Genomic DNA, 19959 nt, shown 5'->3' with positions numbered 1-19959 from the left:
AGTTTCAGTAAATCTAAGATCACAAAAAAAAGTTCAAATGTGAGTAAAATCTTATGGGACTTAACAGCTAAGGTCGTCAGTCCCTAAGCTTACATACTACTTAACCTAAATTATCCTAATGACAAACACACACACCAATGACCGAGGGAGGACTCGAACCTCCGCCGGGACCATCTAATATCACAGTCTGATACAGTTCTATGAGATGTATCCGTAGACACCTCATTTGTTGCAATCGCATAATGCACTGCTGAAATATTCACTTTTACATTTCGGGAGTTATTTGTAACACTTAACTTGCAATAACCTGTAAACTAATGTGAATATCGAAAGCGCGTCTTCACAGGCGTAATCGTCCATCTTCTCCGCTTCAAGTGAACCTACTGGCTCTTCAGTGACACATATAGGTCAGTGTTTATTAATTTTGGAGTAAGCTTTAATTTTGCACTGGACGCGAAAAGCGACCATGAGCAGCCATGGAAGGTCACGCGGTCACCTTAGCGGCCGGTGGAAGTCCGGAGACAACCCCCACCTGTGGAGCACAGTGTGGAACTGGCCCTCCAAGTACCCGTGCCAGGCTGATTTCAGCTGTCAACAAGAATATGACCCGACCTTAGCCAGTGCCTGTGCATCTGCGGTCGCATGTTTCTCACTGAATAAAGTGTCCCTTCTGTTTACAAAAGGCTGCCGTTTTACAGTGTGCCGTTTTTTTTCAAATATTTGTAGATCAGTACGCCTATGCAATATTATACCTCTCCACTCTATAACATTTCGACCACCAAAACGATAACGTTCGATTCCCCCCCCCCCCCCCAAGTGCACCTCGTGCAGTATGCCAATGACACCGCATTCCTTGCCCTCGCTCCTACCCTCCAACGGTCCCAACCCCTTCTCCAGAATCACCTTGACCTTTTTGCCGCATGGTGTAACCAGTGGCTCACGAAAATCAGTCCTTCCAAGACCCAGGCAATCATCGTAGGTCGTACGACTCGCTCCTTCTGGCTCCTTGATATCTTCCTTACCATCTGCGCTCGTCTTTCCCGCCTCTCCCTCACCCTCACCTAACTTGGCCTCACCATTGACCGTCAACTCACCTGGATCCCTCACCTCTGCTCTATCCAATCCAAAGCTCACAACCACCTAGGACTCCTCAAACTCCTCTCTGGCCAGGCATGAGGGTTGAACCCCTCTACCATCCTCCAACCCTACAAATACTTAATCCATCCCATCCTCTGTTATGCCAGTCTGGCCTGGATATCCGCCCCCCCCCCCCCCAAATTCTATAAGTCCCTCCAGATCCTCGAGTGCCATGCACTACGCCTTGCCTTCTGTATACGCCTCCCATCCCCCCTGCGGATCGTCTACAACCTGATTCCTTTCCACCATCTGCTCCTATTCCTCGAACATATCTGCATACTCTACACCTCGCGCCACCTTGATCCCCCTCATCCCCTGGTTGCTCCTCTCCTCTCCAATCCCCGCTCTCTGCCGCACCTTGACTGTTGCGTCCCCCCTACCCTTCATCTCTACACCCTTCATCTCCTTTCCCAAGGCGGCTTCTGTCATCTCCCCCTCCCGGATGATGCCCTCTCTCCCTCCATTTATCCCTCCTATCAATTCTGATCCTCATCTCCCCCTCCTTTCCTTTGTCTTTCCCTGGGCTCCCTCTTCCCATCCCCCTTCCATCCTGTTTTTTCCCTGCGTAACCTCTCTCTGCCTCCCTTCTCTCCCCCCTCTCCCTCCCCTAGTCCTTTTGCACTCCTCTCCTCTGCCTTTCCCCACTCTCTCTCGTGTCTGTCCAGCCCCCCCACCCTTTTATGAGTCTTCATCCTCTGTCAGTTCCTTGCCCCCCGCACTTCGTTTTTCCTCTCCTTCCCTCTTTTCTTTCCCATCATGTGTCCAGGTTGCCCCCATCTGCCCTCAGCTGTGGTGTGTCATATTTGCGCCAACTTCTTAGTGCAGTGTTCAAGGGAGTGTTCAGTGTTGTGCGTCTTTCCAAAATGTTGAGAACAGAAATCATGCTATCGCTGGGTGTGATGTTTATATCTCTTGCAAACAGAAACCAGACTGTCACTGTGTTTTTTAATTGTCTGTCTGTTATTTTACCTGTCTGCTTCCTGTGTATTTTATTAGCATCGCCAACCCTTTGTTTTATGTTTTAAGTTCCACAATTTTCCCATATAAGCCAGCGATTTTATCGCCTGCTTTTAGTATTTATTATCTTCACTTTTTAAAACAAATTCTGTAGACTGAAGAGCGGTGTACTAAGCTGCTGCCAGCCCGCCCCCTTCAGGGGGAATCGAATATCAATAAAGGAAATAAAAAACGGTAACGCTCAATATGATTCTGAACGTAACCTCATATGGCGATAGATCGGGACACGTAATGCACCCAGGAACATAGCCGGACGTGATCATTTTTGTGATCCAGGTATAATGGTGTGCGTGGAAATAATGTTCCATTGCCATAGTTGTCTCCAGATCTTTGAACACGGTACTCTCACCACTGACCGTTATTGTGATACTGTCCTCCTTTCACATGAGCGTCTTCCAAGGATGCATTTCCCCTGACTTCATTTTTAGGATTACAATGTGCGATCGCATCGAATAGCGTGGAAGAGCTCCTGTAAGGAGGACATATTCAGCGAGTGGACTGCCCTGCCCGTTCCTCCTGTCTATATAACCTATTTTAATTTAGGCAAGTATTTGACCCATTTCTGAAAAAAAACTATTTGATACAGGACCTTAATATTTTTACTATATGTTACATGATGCTAATAGTCAGCTGTAATAAATCTACTTTATCCATTTTATAGTTTTTAAGGATTACTTTTTTAAATTTATTAACAAAAAATATTTTTTTCTGCAGGAAATATTTTTCTGTGAACTTCTTAATGGGGGAATATTAATGGATGTAGTATCAGAGGTGGATTTTTATGTTATGCAGAATCTCTGAAAATTTCATTCATTTGTCTATAATTGTTTCTGATATAATGAGGCATATGTACTGAAAATTTTACTTTGCGGGAAATTGACTTTAAAGAAAAAGCTTTTGAAATTTGTTATTTACAGTTAATTAAAACTGTCCTGCTGCATATGATGGCCCTTCTCTGGTCTCTAGCAGGTTTTCGAGCTTCTGTTTCACCTTCCTGGATGTTTGTCTTGCTTTCTTGGCCATATTAGATGCAGACCTGTCTGCATCGGCTATCCTCATTTTATCGCAATGTTGCAGCCCAGTGATCATATTTTCACCAGGATTAATTCCCAGCTTTTTCAGTACCCAACCATTTCCAGTATTACCACAAATGAATGTAATAACAGCATCATGAACTCCTAGTTTCAGTGTATGCACGCCTACAAATACAGTTTTAGGAAGGCGGTTCCAAATTATGCTGTTGAAACATTAATTTGGGTTCTGTGTTTGCCCATGCAGACATTTCTTTAGGTCATGATGAGCCAAGTCTCTGAAAATAGGTTTAATTGTTGTAATAACAGCAGCAGGAAGAGAGTGCTGGTGAGAATAAGATCCTCCAGTTTCCTGAGCCCTATTGTAATTGCACCACGAATTTTCTCCTGATGGACACAATCCATGACATGACGTGACTTATCATGGAAGAATATGGCCCAAACATCTCTCTTCATTGCCTCCAAATGTTCTTTATTTCTCCTAATTGCCTTCCCATAGTATACCTGCAAGTTTTCTATTTCAGTTTTATTTAAGCGTCCCTGTCCGGTTAACAATTTTCATCTTCTAATTTTTTTCCTCTCATATCAAAAGTTAGTTTAATCAGCCTTGTTCCCAAACGTTTTTGAACATGGCCTACACATTCTGGTTTGCTAATAATGGCATCTCCAAATGGCTTATAGTTCACCACATTGTTGTGTGTCACCATCGCCCAAATACTTGGTGTACCGTACACCTATTGTTTCTATGGAGCGAAGAAATATTTGTTGTACCCCATGAACTTCCATACCACCACTTGTTCCTCTAAAATTAGCCGCACAGTTGTGTTCTTTATGTTCATTGACATTACAACATTTGCAATATTTAGACATTATCTCCACATCTAACACTTTACTCGTTTCTACACTCGTGGCAGTCACTACTCCATTCAGAGAAGTATGTCCTCTTTCCTGCAAACTTTCATCAAGTGCAACTGCAATATCCAAACATCCATGATTTTCTTCCACTGCTTCCCTAGCAGCCAGTTTCATGCTTTCATGCTTTCCTCACTGACTTCGTATACAGCTCTCTCTCTCTCTGATATTGCAGTCAGTTTTTCAAATTTATTTGGTGGTTGATGTAAATTCATCACTGAACAAAATGTTCTCCCTGCAGCCATGCCCTGGCCAATGGATCGTAAGACACAAACTGATCTAGTATTGATTTCATAAGGGCCACTTGCATCTGGTTTTGAAGAACCCATAAATGAAATCACTGCTGAGCGTTTATTGCAAATTAAATCCAAAGCAGTTGCTAGACCTTTTCTCCCACTGGCACTCTCACAAATTCTCACACTCTGTGACTCACCACACTGTCTACATTGTACAAATTTAGAAATTACATCTGATAATATTCCCAGATTTATAATAATGTTACTGCACCCCTCGTCGCTTACAGTAAATTCGTTGTAACTCTCTTGAAATGGTGAGAACGTCTTTGATGATGCACTTGTCGAAGAATTACAATTAGAAACATCGTTGTCAGGCGACACAACCTCTTGTACAGAAATCTTTCTAAATTTGTTTCTTCTAAATTGTCGTTTCTTGAAAATACCTTTAAGTTTCGTCGTCTTCAATAAACACAACAAAACACACGTAAACAAGCACCGAAAACGTAAGTATAAAAACTACTCGCAATTACACTTGAACAAAACTAACCGCGTGTTCGGTAGCGTGTTGTTTACAAACAGCAGAAACAAAAGAATACCGACCGTTGCATTCCAAGGATAGCCAACACACTCGGGAGTACAAAAAAATCCCTACAGTGCAATGTAGTGGATATAAAGATCTAAAATATATGCAGGCAAGCGAGTGACAGAAAAGTGGGCGTGGCACATAAACACACGTGGCAGGAAAATGCTCTTTAAATGCTCGAAAAAACTTTTTTCGGCGGAATCCTATTCAGAATACTTTAATAAAAGCTTAATCTATCGAAATATGATGAAAACGGAAAATCGATTTTTTTCGACCTGAACCACGGTGTGGTCCCCTTAAATCCCAGCGAACACATGTGGGTTGCGTTGGGGAGAAGTCTCGCAGCACGTCCACATGCACCAGAGACTATCCAGCATTTTTCAATCGCGTTGGTGGGCCAATAGGACGCCCTACCACAAGAGCACCTTACCAACCATGTTGTCAGCATGGCAGCACGTCGCAGGGTATGCACTGCTATTCACTCTGATCACCATCCTATTAAGAAGCTCGTCCCGCTTTTTGTAATGTCCAAGGGACCATCATAAATCGCGGGAACTTGAGTGTCATTATTATCATTGAATAAAGTGTCATTTCTAATCTTTTCAGATCGTATTTTATCGGTTACCTTGTGTACTGTACCGTAACACTTCTGACACATGATGTGAAGTACTGCACACCAGTGTAACTTCATGTCACTATATGTAAGTTTGCAATGAATTTCTTTCAATTTCCTTTGTAAAACAAAAGCCAGAGCTAACTTCTAGTTTTTTATATGATGTTCGCTACTTCCAATCAGTTTACATTTTATTCACTGTTGCACGATGTAACTGGCGTATTTGCACAGTTCCTCTAGGAATGTGTTTCTGCATTAACTGCAGAGACTAGGAACGCCTGTGCAGTACTACGTGTGACGTACTGTGTGATTTTGCAGGTGACGAGTGCGCGGTGTCCAATAGGTCTCAGACGGTGGGTCTGACGCCACCGGAAGGGCTTCTGATAATCAACAGCATTATCATCGCGACGAGTATCCTCTGGGTAGTGGCGTCCAGCCTCCTAGTATGGGGTAAGTATCTCTCATATCTACCTCGTTTCATAATCTACTTTCGTTTCGATCTACGGGGGAAGTTTCGCAGCGAAACGGTGAACCTGTGCCGATAACAATGGAGCGCCAATTAAGCGCACCAGACAAAAAATTGTCAACTCTAGGAGGTATGACTCTAGGAGATATATACTGTGAAACATCACTTATAGTCTTGATAATAGTCTCAACTGGGAGCTGAAGAGAGTGCACAAATCTTAGAGGTACACCATCTCCTTCTCAAACCACTATAGTAAGAGTCTGGCCTTGTAAGAAGCACATTTATACTGCCGGAAGATGCCATCGCCTTCAGGGAAGACGTGAATCATGAAAGATACGCACCTAGTCCGCAATAATGCCCACGTAGCTCACAGTAGTCATGACGGCTTCGAATATTTCCACAGGTCCTAAGGAAAACCACGTGAATGTCTCCCATGGCGTAATACTGCCGCCACCGGCCTACGTCCGTGGAGCAGTGTACGTCTGGAGCAGCTGTTCACCTGAATGGTGGCGGATCCGGACACGACCATAGATCCAAAGTGCAATCTCGATGATCTGGTGCTAACTGCAATCACAATTTGCAAAACCCTGCAAGTGTTTCAAATGGTTACCCTTACCCATAAAGGTAAGAGCCGGACACACCTTTTAAGACACAAGCTGAATTACTGTGCACAAACTGATTAACGAAACGGAAGAATTTATGGCCCTAGCTCTGGTGCGTATAGCGATGAACTACATAATATTAAAATGAGAGTAATAGAAGGTGTTGGCAGACGTAAGAGTAATAGAAGGTGTTGGCAGACGTAAGTTTTAAACAAAGAGATGAATTTATTTCATTAAAAACACAAACATGAAATGCATCTGACTATCTACCAATCACAGTTAATATCACAAAGCTTCCATGCATCGTTTACAGCAGGTGGGCTTGTTCGTTCTCAGAGTTACTTGAATGGCTTGAGAATGTGCCCTTTAGACACAACTGACATTCCAAAAATAACGCACAAGCTCCTAACCAAATGAACACAGTGACTGATAGCCTGACGTCTGGACTGAGAAACGCAAACTGTTGCTGCTAATAATGCTCACTGTGAATTATCAGGATCAGGTATGCATAGTGTTGTCATCGTGACTGTCCCTCTAAGTATGGACGGAGGGACGAGGTTCCACAGATACGAACCCTGGACCGCGAACAAAGTCTTACATCGGCCCATGTGACCATCTGTCGACGAACTCTACCATGCACACCTCGTCTCTGTCCCCTAACGAGCTCCGAAATTTTCTAGCCGAATTTCTCCTTCCCAGCGAACACGACTACCAATCGCTGTATAAGAACATTCAGCCGGCCAATGGCGTGAGTGCTTCTTCCGCGAAAATTCCACCGAGGAAAACGAGTTGCCTTAAAACTCCAATGACTTTTCGATCATCTCCCTTTTCCAAAAATCTGTTCCCAATGATCCATCGTCATGTCACAGGCGTTTTTATAAACACAACTTTTTGTGTGCAGAAAGAAAAAAAAAAACTTTTCTCGGGGCCAGGCTCTTATTTTGTGGCATGCTGTGGATCTTTGGGAAACAGCTAGAGTACTCTCTGCGGAAGTTAGTCTTCAGAATACAGGATTACAGTTTCACCTCCCCCCACTCCCCCATCAGCATTGCTCCACTGCTAGGGTGGAGACGTAAACGTACAATAGCACTGGTCTCCCAAGGCTTGCCTGGCAATGTAACTTTTGATGGAGCCAACAAAAATGGTTCAAATAGTTCTGAGCATTATGGGACTTAACTTCTGAGGTCATCTGTCCCATAGAACTTAGAACTACTTAAACCTAACCAACCTAAGGACATCACACACACCCATGCCCTAGGCAGGATTCGAAAATGGGTAATCCAATAAATTTAGTTTTGACCAGTTCTGGCCAAATTTTCATCAAAAAAAAACTGTTTTCGTACTTGTCTGCAATTGCACGACCGTATATCAACGCTTCCTCTAACTCGAAATGTTCCCGGAGAGCAATTCCCTCGTTCTTCTTGGCGACAAAAGCCGATCTAGCTGAGCTGGATATGCTGCGTTAGGCTGCCTGTACACGTTGTTCGTCAGCTTTTTCGGCGAATATGTTTGCATGCACACTGCAACATAAATCATTTTGTGAACTTGCGTCATGGCACGACATGTTTGCTCCTGACCCGGGCGTCTCCGGCTGTGAGCGTTCCACGGCGGCCGTGACACTGCTTCGAACAATGGACTGCAGAAACTTTTGCAACGCACAGATTAAAAAAAAAACCTTTTCGTCCCAACATTCTAGACACATATACCTTAAAAGAATTCAATATAAAAATCGAATTTTCGACCATTTGAAATGAGAACCTGGCCTTAACCAAATACATTTTGTCGAAGTCGCTTGTGTCAGTCGATTTCCGCATTTGCGGCCCTCATCGACACTAGAATAATTTCCCTTCGCCTCTGCTCCACTTTCACCGCCAGCTTTTGAGCTTCAGTGCTGCACTAGCCTGTGGTCATAAAGTTTTGGCTTATCAGTGCTTGTATATGGTTATGTTGGGAATTATGTTTTTTGTCTCTCAATCTGTAATACCACAATACGTCAAATTTCCTTATTATAGTGTTCCACAGATGAATACAACTATTACCACACATTACTTTCTTGTAAACTGAATTTTTTTACGATACTATTGCCCACAATTCTGAAAAATTGCAGTCTCCTCCCACTCTTCAAAAGACCCAACATCTTCCCAATTAGTACCAGGTGGTTATAACTGAGATGCAGCTGCTCATGGAGGTCCACAGTGGGTGTGATTATCATATGACAGTGCAACTTGATAGATATGCTAACTCATTATTGTAGAAGCGACACAAGCTGGAAAAATTTCAAATTGTGCAAATGGCTCTGAGCACTACGGGACTTAACTTCTGAGGTCGTCAGTCCCCTAGAACTTAGAACTACTTAAAGCCAACTAACCTAAGGACAGCACACAAACCCATGCCCGAGGCAGGATTCAAACCTGCGACCGTAGCGGTCCCGCGGTTCCAGACTGTAGCGCCTAGAACCGCTGGCCAAGCTGGAAATAAATACCCGAGGCAGGATTCGAACCTGCGACCCTAGCGGTCGCGCAGTTCCAGACTGTAGCGCCTAGAACCGCTGGCCAAGCTGGAAAAAAATACTTCCTATTTTGGCCACCAGATGCAAATTTGGCGCTGTAAAGCATATTTCGACGTCTCTGATGTTCATATTGAACAAACTCTTAATAATAAAATCAACTCTATGACTTTTTCTCTTGTTTGACCTTTTCTGAACATATCCCGCTCCTAATCCATTACGAAGAAATGTTCAAATATGTGTGAAATCTTATGGGACTTAACTGCTAAGGTCATCAGTCCCTAAGCTTACACACTACTTAACCTAAATTATCCTACGGACAAACACACACACCCATGCTCGAGGGAGGACTCGAACTTCCGCCGGGACCAGCCGCACAGTCCATGACTGCAGCGCATTAGACCGCTCGACAATCCATTACATGTAGAAACATTTCTATTCTGATACGTGGTACTTTCTGGAATTAAGGAAAACGTGGAAGGCAGGACCCACCAATATAACTTTTCTTTCACACAACCTGTTTATTTAACAATATATAAACAGTGTTTTACAGATAATCGAAGCATTTAACCATAACAAATTTTTAACAAATGAACAAATTTGCAAAATTCTTTTGACCTCAAACCTTAAGTTGAATAAGCTTCTAAAATTTACCAAAGAAATCTGAAGTGCTTTATTGCAAAACAGCAATCAATATGATAATGATTACAAGACGGCCGGACCTGCAGCTCGCCCGTTATCGGGTGAAACAGCAGTTTTTACTACCGCGTTGGACACAGGCCGTCTTATTAAATGCCATTCTGCAGCACATAAAAACTATATAAGCATCATTGATGACAAGAGTGATTCAACTACTCAGGAAAGATGACTTAACTCTTAATTAGAAAGCTGTAAGTCGAATAGTTCGAGGTTAAGATGCGCACTGGAGCTTAAAGGTTAAAAAGATTAGCAAACAATATGACAATCATAAGGCTTACGTCACAGCAACCAACCTCTAACTCAGCAACCGAGGTGCGACTGGATCACAACCTGTCCCTTCTTACAATTTTGTTTTGACTAAAGCCCTGGTGACAATTTGCTGTTAATATTTTCAAAGGTAAACTGATTGACAGTTATTAAGACCGCTCTGAAGGAACGTCTTAAAATATTACTAGTGAACACTTATTACAAGAGAACTCACTCGGCGGAACCACAAGATCCCACTAAAATACACCAATAATGACTCGGTCTTTCAAACATAGAAACGAACAGCTTAGTATAACAGGTTGTTCAGATTGTAACTAATGACTGAGAAATGCAATTACAATCATTGAACTAAACCGGTTAACAGCCAAATCTAACCACAACGTCTCTCTTTTGTTTAACGGCAACCTGTGCCTTAGTACAATTTTTCAGGCTGTATATACGACCAAGAGCTGATTAATTAGAACATTAGTGATCGGGTACGAACCAGAAAGGAAAGGCAATGCAATAGCGGGACAAATTTTCAAACGACAGCTAGTGTCTTAGTACAATACTACTGCCTATATTTACGACCAAAGAGCCTACAGAGTAAAGCTCTCAGGGTCCGTTACATACCAGAAAATAATAAGAACGTCAGGTAGAAACCTGTGCCTTAGTACAATTTTTCCGGCTGTATATACGACCAAGAGCTGATTAATTAGAACATTAGTGATCGGGTACGAACCGGAAAGGCAATGTAATAGCGGGACAAATTTTCAAACGACAGCTAGTGTCTTAGTACAATACTACTGCCTATATTTACGACCAAAGAGCCTACAGAGTAAAGCTCTCAGGGTCGGTTACATACCAGAAAATAATAAGAAGGTCAGGTAGAAACCTGTGCCTTAGTACAATTTTTCAGGCTGTATATACGACCAAGAGCTGATTAATTAGAACATTAGTGATCGGGTACGAACCAGAAAGGAAAGGCAGTGCAATAGCGGGACAAATTTTCAAACGACTGCTAGTGTCTTAGTACAATACTACTGCCTATATTTACGACCAAAGAGCTTACAGAGTAAAGTTCTCAGGGTCGGTTACATACCAGAAAATAATAAGAAGGTCAGGTAGAAACCTGTGCCTTAGTACAATTTTTCCGGCTGTATATACGACCAAGAGCTGATTAATTAGAACATTAGTAATCGGGTACGAACCAGAAAGGAAAGGCAATGCAATAGCGGAACGAATTTTCAAACGACAGCTAGTGTCTTAGTAGAATACTACTGCCTATATTTACGACCAAAGAGCCTACAGAGTAAAGCTCTCAGGGCCGGTTACATACCAGAAAATAATAAGAAGGGCAGGTAGAAAATGAAACAAATCATCACGAGGATTACAGAATGTTACTCCCCTTTAACAGCAAGCAGTTCCATGGATCCACGTTGCGTCGCAGATGTTATTGAGTGGTGCCGATGAAAGCCAGGTAGAAGAGGGCAGCCACTCCACGAGTTGTCGTCCGACACAGATGTTTCCAACCAACAGACGGTAGGTCGGCATGCTGCTTGTAGCCGACGCTGACCCCGGTGAAGTCCTCCGGTGTCTTCTCTCTGCGCAGGCCCTCCTTGCGCAGCTCGTGGCTTCGGCGGCTCGGACCTCGTGACCACCTCTTGTCGTGACGCTACCACCCCAAAGTTCGTGCCTTCTCTCGGGCCAGCGAACCTCGTATATATATCGGCACTCCGCCCGGTTAGCCGTGCGGTCTAACGCCCGGCTTTCCGGATTGGAAAGGAGCGCCTGGTCCCCGGCACGAATCCATCCAGCGGACTTGTGTCGATGTGCGGTGAGCCGGCCAGTCTGTGGATGGTTCTTAGTTTTCCATCTGCCTCGGTGAATGCGGGCTGGTTCCCCTTATTCTGCCTCAGCTACACTATGTCGGCGATTGCTGTGTAAACAAGTTCTCCACGTACGCGTACCCCACCATTGCTCTACCACGCAAACATAGGCGTTACGCTCGTCTGGTGTGAGACGTTCCCTGGGGGTGGTCCACCGGGGGCCGGACCACACAATAACCCTGAAAGAGTGGTTCGGTGTGGGCGACGGAGGGGTGAAATGGACTGTGGTAGTCGTCGAGGGATTGTGGACCACTGCGGCTGCGGCGTTTCTAGGCCCCCGGTTAACATACAATACAATATATATCGGCAAGCAAAAACCTTCTAAGTACCCAACACACAGATGCAAACTCTTCCTCACAGATGTTGGCAGTGGGGCCGCAAGAGGGATAGTCGATACTACACCTGAGCCAGTGGCGCCAGACAGAGCAGTCTACTAACTCAATGGCGTCACGGCTCATATACGGCTTTCTTGTGTTCATAGCCCCAGATTTGCACCTGCTGGCCAAAACTGTAACTAACTTTATACAGCGTTATTCCTTTCCGCATTTAGCTTTAGAATATCTACCAAGTTTCGCTGCCGTACGGTAATTACAGCCCACACTGGCGTAGCTGCCCTCTAATTGTAACCGCCTGGTATTTGCGACCTATCGTCAAATGTCTCCTCCTGTAATCAGTAAAGTCTGCCAAACATCTACACTTATGCTCATAAATTAAGGTTAATTACAGAATGTGGTGCCACACAACGTGGCACTACACAAAACCGGTGCAAATAGCATAGGCACATAGGGAACACATTTGACACAGACGTGTAAGTCCACGTTATTGGTGATAAGGTGAGAAAACCGTCCCGAAATACATGTGTTACAAAACGACACTGTTTCCTGTTGTACCCCGACATCAATATGGGATATGATCACTAAGTACACGTACGCAGGCCGCACAACGGGTTGGCATACTCTGGATCAGGTGGTCGAGCAGCTGCTGGGGTATAGCGTCCCATTCTTGCACCAGTGCCTCTCGGAGCTCCTGATGTGTCGTAGGGGTTTGAAGACGTGCAGCGATACGTCGAACGAGAGCACCCCAGACGTGCTCGATGGGGTTTAGCTCTGGAGAACAGGCGGGCCACTCCATTCGCCTGATATCTTCTGTTTCATGGTAATCTTCCACGATGGCAGCTCGGTCGGGTGGTGCGTTATCATCCATCAGAAGGAAGGTGGTCCGCGCGGGATTAGCCGAGCGCTCAGGGGCGCTGCAGTCATGGTCTGTGCGTCTGGTCCCGGCGGAGGTTCGAGTCCTCCCTCGGGCATGGGTGTGTGTGCCTGCCCTTATGATAATTTAGGTTAAGCAGTGTGTAAGTTTAGGGACTGACGACCTTACCAGTTAAGTCCCATAAGATTTCACACACATTTGAACATTTTTTTGTGGAAGGTAGGACCCACTGCACCCCTGAAAAGGCGGACCTACTGGTGCAAAATGACGTCCCGATACACCTGACCTGTTACAATTCCTCTGTCAAAGACATGCTGGGGTGTACGTGCACCAATCATAGTCCCACCCCACACCATTAAACCACGACCTCCATACAGGTCCCTTTCAAGGAAATTAAGGGTTTGGTATCTGGTTCCTGGTTCACGCCAGATGAAAACCCGGCGAGAATCACTGTTCAGTCTATACCTGGACTCTTCCGTGACCATAACCTGGGACCACTGTTCCAATGACCATGTACTGTGTTCATGATACCAGGCTTTACGGGTTCTCCTGTGACCAGGGGTCAGTGGAATGCACCTTGCAGGTCTCCGGGCGAATAAACCATGTCTGTTCAGTCATCTGTAGACTGTGTGTCTGGAGACAACTGTTCCAATATCTGCGGTAAGGTGATCGTCTGTGATCACTGATAGTGAGATATCAGTCTTCTTGTGGTGTTGTACATTGTGGATGTCCTGTACTGTAGCGCCTGGACACGTTTCCTGTCTGCTTGAATCATTGCCATAATCTTGATATCACACTTTGTGGCACACGGAGGGCTCATACTATGACCTGCTGTGTTTGACCAGCCTCCAGTTGCCCTAGTATTCTACCCCTCATAATGTCATCAATATGTATTCTTTGAGCCATTTTCAACACACAGTCACCACTCGAACTTCTGAAAACGTCTGCACACTTACTCGCTGCACCGTACTGGGACATGCATCAACACACCTCTGCGTATGTGGATTGCTGCCAGCGCCACCATGCGACGACCGCAAGTCAAATGCACCGCATGGTCATACCCCGAGGTGATTTAAACCCGCAAACCGCCCACCAGGGCGTTGTTTCACCATGTATCAACATTAGCCTTAATTTATGAGATTGTGTGTAAATGTAAACCAGACGAAAGTGATTTTTGTATCTAGGGTCATATGTACTAGATTGTTGTGTAGCTGAGGCCTGGCACAGTTTTTGCAGCAGGTAGCCGGAGTGAGTGCCCCGTGTTGCAGAGGCCGTGCGGGTGATGGAGCAGAGGCGCTCCTGGGTGCTGTGGAGCTGGGTGACCGTCGCCGGCTTCGTGTGCCTCAGCGACTTGGGTATCTTCATCAACTTCAGTGTCGACTACTCCAACACAGTGGTAACTACTGCATTCTCCGTGTAACGCTCTATCACATAACCAGCATCAGTTTTTTTAATTCATATACACTTCGCTGGGTTACCTTGGTGTGACTCAGGTTGTAGGTTTGGAATTTGGGTACTGTGTCTGACATATATTAATTATTCACCCTACAAAATAATGAATTGGGAATTAAATGAAACAAGAACCACAATTAATTCGTTTATTCTGTTAAAGAAAATGTTTGACAGGAAATAATAATATTATTGTAGTAAAAACGTGGCACATCTGATAAAAGGGTATGGAGTCAGTTTCTAGTAATTATGAAAGTTGTACCACGACTGTCGTGATGTTAGTAGAAAAGGCAGATAGTACTGAAGAAGGTGTTGCAATTTTAATGACCGGCAGTATATACAGGATATCCCAGAAATGTTGTGACAAGCTTCGAGGAGACGCAGGGGGTGCCTTGAAGAACAAATCGAGGATAGGAACCAGCAAAGTCATCCAACGACGCTATATAGCATCTAAGTTATAGTCGCTGGTGCCTGCCACCAGACTATCCCTCCGACTGCAAACGTGACTTTGCACGCTTTATTCAAATGCTGCAACTGATTTCTACTACCGCCAATGGGAAGATGGGAGTAGCTGCTGAGTAAAAAGGCCTTGTCTCCTATGAATGGCATGCTCTGTTGCTTTGTTGGGTGACGGTTTTGGACATGGGTTATCACATATACTTCACTTTTCTCCTAGGACCCTCTAACATCTCCAATGTTTCTGGTATATAGGAGTAAAATAATCTGCAGATGAAAACCTGTGTCCGAAACCGCCATCCACTAAGGCAAGAGAGCATCACATTCGAGGGAGACGACTCCTGTCTACGCATCAGCTATTTCCACATTTTCCACTGGTGGTCATGACATTCCCACGTGACCACTGCATAATAAACTACATTGCGAGACGTTCCACCTACGGTGCTTACAAAGTCATGTTTGCTGCTGAAGATATGGCTTAGTGGCAGGCACCAACGCCTATAACTTCGACGCTCTGCAGCGTCGTTGGATGACGTTTCTGCGCATGGGTTCCTGACTTCGATTTGTTCTCAAGGCACCCTCTACAACTCCTCGAAGTTTGTGCTAACATTTCTGCATCATCCCCTGTATCAAATCAGAGTTTACAAGGAGGATAAATATAATTACTTTGTCATGTTCCCTCTTTTTCCTTTTTCCATTCAGCTGTATTTATTGGTGCCAAATGGCACCATCTTCAGGCATCTTATAGAGATTCAGGAACCAGTTCAAAACCGCGAACTATATTATCTCCTAACATTGTGATAGGAGGGTAATCCCAAAAGTAAGGTCTCATATTTTTTGTAAGTACATAGACCTCTTTATTTCTACAATGGTTTACATCAGTTTACAGCTTGAACATTTAGCTATTTTTCGACATAATCACCATTTCTGTCGATGCATTTTTGTAGACACTGTGACAGTTTTTGTATGCCCATGTCATGTCATAGCAGTTCGTCACCATGCTGTTCAGAAAGTTATGAACCTCTTCTTTCACATCGTCGTCGGAGCTGAATCGCTGGGACCACAATTAACGCTGACAGGTACTGTGAGACTCTGAAAAAACTCAAACGGGCAACTGACTTGGCATCCGGTGACTATTACCTGTTCCCTAGGTTAAAAGAACATTGGCCGGAAAGCGATTCAGCTCCGACGACGAGAAGAAAGAAGAGATTCATAGCTTTCTGAACAGCATGGCGGCGAGCTGCTATGACATGGGCATACAAAAACTTCAACGGCGTCTACAAAAATGCATCGACATAAATGGTGATTATGTCCAAAAATAGCTAAATGTTCAAGCTGTAAACTGATATAAACCATTGTAGAAGTAAACAGGTCTATGTACTTATAAAAAAAGTAAGAGACCTTACTTTTGGGATTACCCTCGTAAAACTGCTTCTCGAGTATTAACAAAAGCCCTGAATCACCTTACACACACAGAATCCAGCTATGTCAGTCGAGGAGGTAAGGTGTTTTGACGCTTACGTTGGCTCTTGAAAAATTATTTTATAACGCTCCCCGTCGGATTTAGACTAACTCTCACAGCCTTAAAATTTGCCTGAAAATGGATGCATTTGTTCCTTAAACTGACTATATGTACGTTTGACATCGATAAACAGAGCAGAGTCGAAAAATGGGCAGGAAAATATAATAACACATTTAATGTCACTTCATAAAACCTGGCTGTTTGATAAATGATAAAATGTTTTTAATCTTTTGGTTTTGTCTGCTTCTTCCGCATACAAGCAGAAATATCTACTCAGGAGGGGCTATTCTAGAGATTTTCTATCTTCAGTTTGTTGCCCTGCACCAGTCAGACAGATCTGAAGTGCTGGGGAAAATATTCTGTCTGCCTACTCTCAACCGCATCCCTGCTTTTTCGGTGTCTGCTAGATGAGCGCAGAAACGTACATGCCTTCGTTACTGAAAATGGCTAATGAAAAGGCTAGTTAGCTACACGTTGCAAAATTCAATTTATGCCTGACAGTGGTTATTATCGAAAATTCAGTTCTCACGACATCAGAGAAGATCCTTTACTTAGAACTGTTTTTAACATATGTCACAGGTCTGCATGTAGCTAGTAATTCCTATTGTGATTGTTATGCGAATTCTCTGTTCATTTAAAAGTAATATTATACCTCAAACGCTGTCATTGTTGTAGTAAAAAAAAAGGGCTCGCTCAAAACTCGCAGTTAGGCAATATTGTCGAAGGTCGTGTCTCGACAACACGAAAATATTCACCAGTCCTTCATGAGGTTGTACTGCAAGATCGACAAGCAAAAATAGCTCAAAAAAAGGATAATTCCAAGAAATATTTAAATATCACTCGTTTAACTGCAACAGCCTATAAAAAAGGAAACAATCAGAAGTTCATGTCTCGATACAGTGGATATAAATGTTCTTTATACAATGTATACACTGTCCAATCACATTAATTTAACCACCTGACAAAAGCCTGAATAATCAACCACCTTTTGCATCTTGAACCGCTGCGAGGCGTGTAGGAAGAGGGTCAGTGAGGTTCTGGCAGGTACCGCCAGGGATCTGGAGCCAGTGCCGTGGCCGAACGCCGAGTTTTCTCGATTAAAGATCCATGGCGCGTACAGCCCTATAAAAGGTAGTCCCACAGATTCTCGATTGAGTTTCAATCTGGGGAGTTTGGTGGCAAGTGGCGCACGCCAAAGTCATGCTGGTGCTCTTTGAACTACGCACATACAATGCGAGCTGTATGACTCGTTGCATTGTCCAGCTGGTAGGTGCCATCACGTCGAGGAAAAAACATGTTGGGGTAGACGTGGTCCCCAAGGATAGATGCATATTTCTGCTGTTCCATTGTGCCTTCCACTATGAAAAGATCACCAAGGGAATGCCACGAAAATATTCTGAAGACCATAGCGTTTCTTCCTTCACCATGAACCCTTCTGACAATTGTTGCACAGGGGTAAAACACAGGGAGCGAAAGGATATTTACAATTTGTACAGAAAGCAGATGGTAGTTATAACAGTCGAGGGACATGAAAGGGAAGCAGTGGTTGGGAAGGGAGTGAGACAGAGTTGTAGCCTCACCCTGATGATATTCAGTCTGTAAGCAAGCAGTAAAGGAAACAAAAAGAAAAGTTCGGAGTAGGTATTAAAATCCATGGAGAAGAAATAAAAACTTTGAGGTTCGCCGATGACATTGTAATTCTGTCAGAGACAGCAAAGGACTTGGAAGAGCAGTTGAACGGAATGGATAGTGTCTTGAAAGGAGGGTATAAGAAGAACATCGACAAAAGCAAAACAAGGGTAATGGAATGTAGTCGAATTAAGTCGGGTGATTCTGAGGGAATTAGATTAGGAAATAAGACACTTAAAGTAGTAAAGGAGTTTTGCTATTTGGGGAGCAAAATAACTGATGGTTGTCGAAGTAGAGAGGATATAAAATGTAGACTGGCAATGGCAAGGAAAGCGTTTCTGAAGAAGAGAAATTTGTTAACATCGAGTATAGATGTAAGCGTCAGGAAGTCGTTTCTGAAAGTATTTGTATGTGGTGTAGCTATGTATGGAAGTGAAACATGGACGATAAATACTGTAGTTTGGACAAGAAGAGAATAGAATCTTTCGAAATGTGGTGCTACAGAAGAATGCTGAAGATTAGATAGGTAGATCACATAATTAATGAGGAGGTATTGAATAGAATTGGGGAGAAGAGGAGTTTGTGGCACAACTTGACTAGAAGAAGGGATCGGTTCGTAGGACATATTCTGAGGCATCAAGGGATCACCAATTTAGTACTGGAAGGCAGCGTGGAGGGTAAAAATCGTAGAGGGAGACCAAGAGATGAATACACTAAGCCGATTCAGAATGATGTAGGCTGCAGTAGATACTGGGAGATGAAGAAGCTTGCACAGGATAGATTAGCATGGAGAGCTGCATCAAACCAGTCTCAGGACTGAAGACCACAACAACAACACGCTAACGAGCATGTGTCCGACGGAGCATCAGATGTGATTCATTTGAAACGACCACCTGTCTCCACTCAGTGGACGCCCAGTTGCGGTATTTTCATGCAAATGCCAGGGTTCGACCTCGGTGAACAGCTGTCAGCACGGGTGCACGAACCAGGCACCTGCTGTGGAGGCCCATACTCAGCAACGTTCGCTGTACAGTCGTTATGGATACACCGTCGGTAGCCCCCTGGTTCATCTGGCGGTCAGTTGCTCAACAGTTGCACGTCTGTTCGCCAGTACGCATCTCAGCAGACGTCATTCACCCCTATCATCTATGGCCTATGCTGCACCACGGATGCCTTAACGACGGTTTTGGATTGGGCCGTTTTTTCATGCACGATATACTTTAACCTAGACGGCACGTCAACAGTTTGCAAACTTAGACGTTTCGGAAATGCTTCCACCCTTGGCCCGAAAGCCAATGACAATGCCGTTTTGGACATCAGATAAGTCATTATGGCAATGACTGCACTGTTGTCCGCGTCCCCCGACTCGCCTTATGTACCCTCTACTGCTAAGTGATGCCACCTGCCGTCTGTGAGTGGCGACTGCACGTTGACGTGGAACAAATGTGGTGGTCACCTTAATGTGGCTAGATCGTGTATGTCTACCCAACAGTTGACAAGAAGCACCAAAGTCTGGTTCCAGATTAAGATGTTGGCCTAGTTTTTCCTCATTGTTTCTTTTACCAAACGAAGTATCGACGAGAGATCTGATACGTCCATTTCTGACTCTGAAAAACAGCTTCCTTACAAATTTGAACTTGATGATCCCTCATGTTTCCTGGCAGTTAAGGCTTTTCCAACCAGGCCTCTGCTTCCTACATCTTTACGTACAGACTTTAGATTTCGAGCCATATTTCAATGGTCTACATTACTATTTG

The 19959-nt window shown here is 44.1% G+C and overlaps 1 protein-coding gene across 1 annotated transcript in view; it reads left to right on the top strand.

The window, feature by feature from the left end:
- The window catches only part of LOC126267485 (uncharacterized), a 140940-nt gene that overhangs the window by 87731 nt on the left and 33250 nt on the right, over positions 1-19959 (top strand). The window contains exons 3-4 of the mRNA XM_049972769.1: positions 5848-5979; positions 14415-14542. Of these exons, the coding sequence (XP_049828726.1) occupies positions 5848-5979; positions 14415-14542 (260 nt within the window). The remainder of the gene's footprint in view (positions 1-5847; positions 5980-14414; positions 14543-19959) is intronic.

The sequence above is a fragment of the Schistocerca gregaria genome, chromosome 4 (assembly GCF_023897955.1).
Source record: "Schistocerca gregaria isolate iqSchGreg1 chromosome 4, iqSchGreg1.2, whole genome shotgun sequence".
In the NCBI taxonomy this organism is placed as follows: Eukaryota; Metazoa; Arthropoda; class Insecta; order Orthoptera; family Acrididae; genus Schistocerca; species Schistocerca gregaria.
The sequence above is the reverse complement of the archived record's forward strand: the minus strand, read 5'-3'. Positions and strand labels throughout refer to the sequence as shown.